Source organism: Austrofundulus limnaeus, unplaced genomic scaffold (genome assembly GCF_001266775.1).
Source record: "Austrofundulus limnaeus strain Quisiro unplaced genomic scaffold, Austrofundulus_limnaeus-1.0 Scaffold778, whole genome shotgun sequence".
Taxonomy (NCBI): Eukaryota; Metazoa; Chordata; class Actinopteri; order Cyprinodontiformes; family Rivulidae; genus Austrofundulus; species Austrofundulus limnaeus.
This window is the reverse complement of record NW_013953180.1, coordinates 151,732-154,572: the sequence shown is the minus strand read 5'-3', so window position 1 is coordinate 154,572 and position 2,841 is coordinate 151,732. Positions and strand designations below refer to the sequence as shown.

The 2,841-nt window shown below is 47.6% G+C and overlaps 1 protein-coding gene across 2 annotated transcripts in view; it reads right to left on the bottom strand.

The window, feature by feature from the left end:
* Positions 1 to 1,578: 1,578 nt before the first annotated feature.
* Positions 1,579 to 2,841, bottom strand: part of myo1eb (myosin IEb) — a gene marked incomplete in the record, with an annotated part of 29,767 nt that continues 28,504 nt past the window's right edge. For both annotated transcript variants that reach the window (XM_014028541.1, XM_014028542.1), the window contains 1 exon segment: positions 1,579 to 1,942. In XM_014028541.1, coding sequence (XP_013883995.1) covers positions 1,866 to 1,942 — 77 coding nt within the window.

Here is a 2,841-nt window from a genome sequence, read left to right as displayed (position 1 = left end):
GGGACTGGGTTCTGGTCCAGGGACTGTCAGGGACTGGGTTCTGGTCCAGGGACTGTCAGGGACTGGGTTCTGGTTTGGGGACTGGATTCTGGTCCAGGGACTGGGTTCTGGTTCAGGGAGTGGGTTCTGGGACTGGGTTCTGGTCCAGGGACCGTCAGGGACTGGGTTCTGGTTCGGGGACTGGGTTCTGGTCCAGGGACTGTCAGGGACTGGGTTCTGGTTTGGGGACTGGATTCTGGTCCAGGGACTGGGTTCTGGTTCAGGGAGTGGGTTCTGGGACTGGGTTCTGGTCCAGGGACCGTCAGGGACTGGGTTCTGGTTCGGGGACTGGGTTCTGGTCCAGGGACTGTCAGGGACTGGGTTCTGGTTTGGGGACTGGATTCTGGTCCAGGGACTGGGTTCTGGTTCAGGGACTGGGTTCTGGTCCAGGGACTGGGTTCTGGTCCAGGGACTGTCAGGGACTGGGTTCTGGTCCAGGGACTGGGTTCTGGTCCAGGGACTGACAGGGACTGGGTTCTGGTCCAGGGACTGGGTTCTGGTTCAAGGACTGGGCTCTGGTCCAGGGACTGGGTTCTGGTCCAGGGACTGACAGGGACTGGGTTCTGGTCCAGGGACTGTCAGAGACTGGGTCCTGGTCCAGGGACTGGGTTCTGGTTCAGGAACTGTCAGGGACTGGGTTCTGGTCCAGGGACTGGGTTCTGTTTCAGGGACTGTCAGAGACTGGGTTCTGGTTCAGGGACTGGGTTCTGGTTCAGGCACTGTCAGGGACTGGGTTCTGGTTCAGGGACTGGGTTCTGGTCCAGGGACTGGGTTCTGGTTCAGGGACTGGGTTCTGGTCCAGGGACTGGTTTCTGGTCCAGGGACTGGTTTCTGGTTCAGGGAATGGGTTCTGGTCCAGGGACTGGGTTCGGGTTCAGGGACTGTCAGAGACTGGGTTCTGGTCCAGGGACTGTCAGAGACTGGGTTCTGGTCCAGGGACTGTCAGAGACTGGGATCTGGTCCAGGGACTGTCAGAGACTGGGATCTGGTCCAGGGACTGTCAGAGACTGGATTCTGGTCCAGGGACTGTCATGGACTGGGTTCTGGTCCAGGGACTGGGTTCTGGTTCAGGGACTGGGTTCTGGTTCAGGGACTGTCATGGACTGGGTTCTGGTCCAGGGACTGGGTTCTGGTTCAGGGACTGGGTTCTGGTTCAGGGACTGTCAGAGACTGGGATCTGGTTCAGGGACTGTCAGAGACTGGGATCTGGTTCAGGGACTGTCAGAGACTGGGATCTGGTCCAGGGACTGTCAGCGACTGGGATCTGGTCCAGGGACTGGGATCTGGTCCAGGGACTTTCAGGGACTAGGTTCTGGTCCAGGGACTGGGTTCTGGTCCAGGGACTGTCAGGGACTGGGTTCTGGTTCAGGGACTGTCAGGGACTGGGTTCTGGTCCAGGGACTGTCAGAGACTGGGTTCTGGTCCAGGGACTGGGTTCTGGTCCAGGATGAAACAGAAAATAAACCAACAACATAAAACAGTTTTTTTTCTGTTTAGTTTTATTTCATGTTTGATCAAAGATAAAAACGTGACATTTTGTTTACTTTACTTTAGTTTAGTTAAACTAAACTAAAGTTTAGGTTAGTTTAATCTGAGGAATGTTCTGAAAGCAGCCTGAAGGGGGCGCTGTCACAACTGTACATTGTGTTATTGTGAGTCTACATGTTAACACTGATGGAAACACATCCTGTCCATATGACCTGAATGACTGACAGCTGTCACTCAGACAGAGTGAGCTGTTTAAATATTTGTCTTCAGAGACCCTTAGCCCCGCCCCCTCCAGCTGCAGAGTCAGGTGGATGACCTCTGACCCTTCAACACCACATCTAGATTTTCTCCACGTAGTTTCCAGGAAACATCCCTTCTTTTCCCCTCAAACGTCCGAACCACCATCCAGAGGGGTCTGCAAACACAACCATAAACACAACCATAAACACAACCATAAACACAAGCACAACCATAAACACAACCATAAACACAAACACAACCATAAACACAAACATAAACACAAACACAACCATAAACACAAACATAAACACAACCATAAACACAAGCACAACAATAAACACAACCATAAACACAATCATAAACACAATCAAAAAGACAACAATAAACATAAACACAAACACAACCATAAACAACCATAAACATATACAAACACAACCATAAACACAAACACAACCATAAACACAACCATTAAAACAAACACAATCATAAACACAAACATAAACATAACCATAAACACAATCAAAAAGACAACCATAAACATAAACACAAACACAACCATAAACACAACCATAAACACAAGCACAACCATAAACACAACCATAAACACAAACACAACCATAAACACAACCATAAACACAAACATAAACACAACCATAAACACAAGCACAACAATAAACACAACCATAAACACAATCAAAAAGACAACAATAAACATAAACACAAACACAACCATAAACAACCATAAACATATACAAACACAACCATAAACACAAACACAACCATAAACACAACCATTAACACAAACACAATCATAAACACAAACATAAACATAACCATAAACACAATCAAAAAGACAACCATAAACATAAACACAACCATAGACACAAACACAACCATAAACACAACCATAAACACAAACACAACCATAAACACAAACACAACCATAAGCACAACCATAAACACAAGCACAACCATAAACACAACCATAAACACAAACATAAACACAGACATAAACACAAACATAAACACAAAGACAAACACAACCATAAACACAAACACAACCATAAACACAAA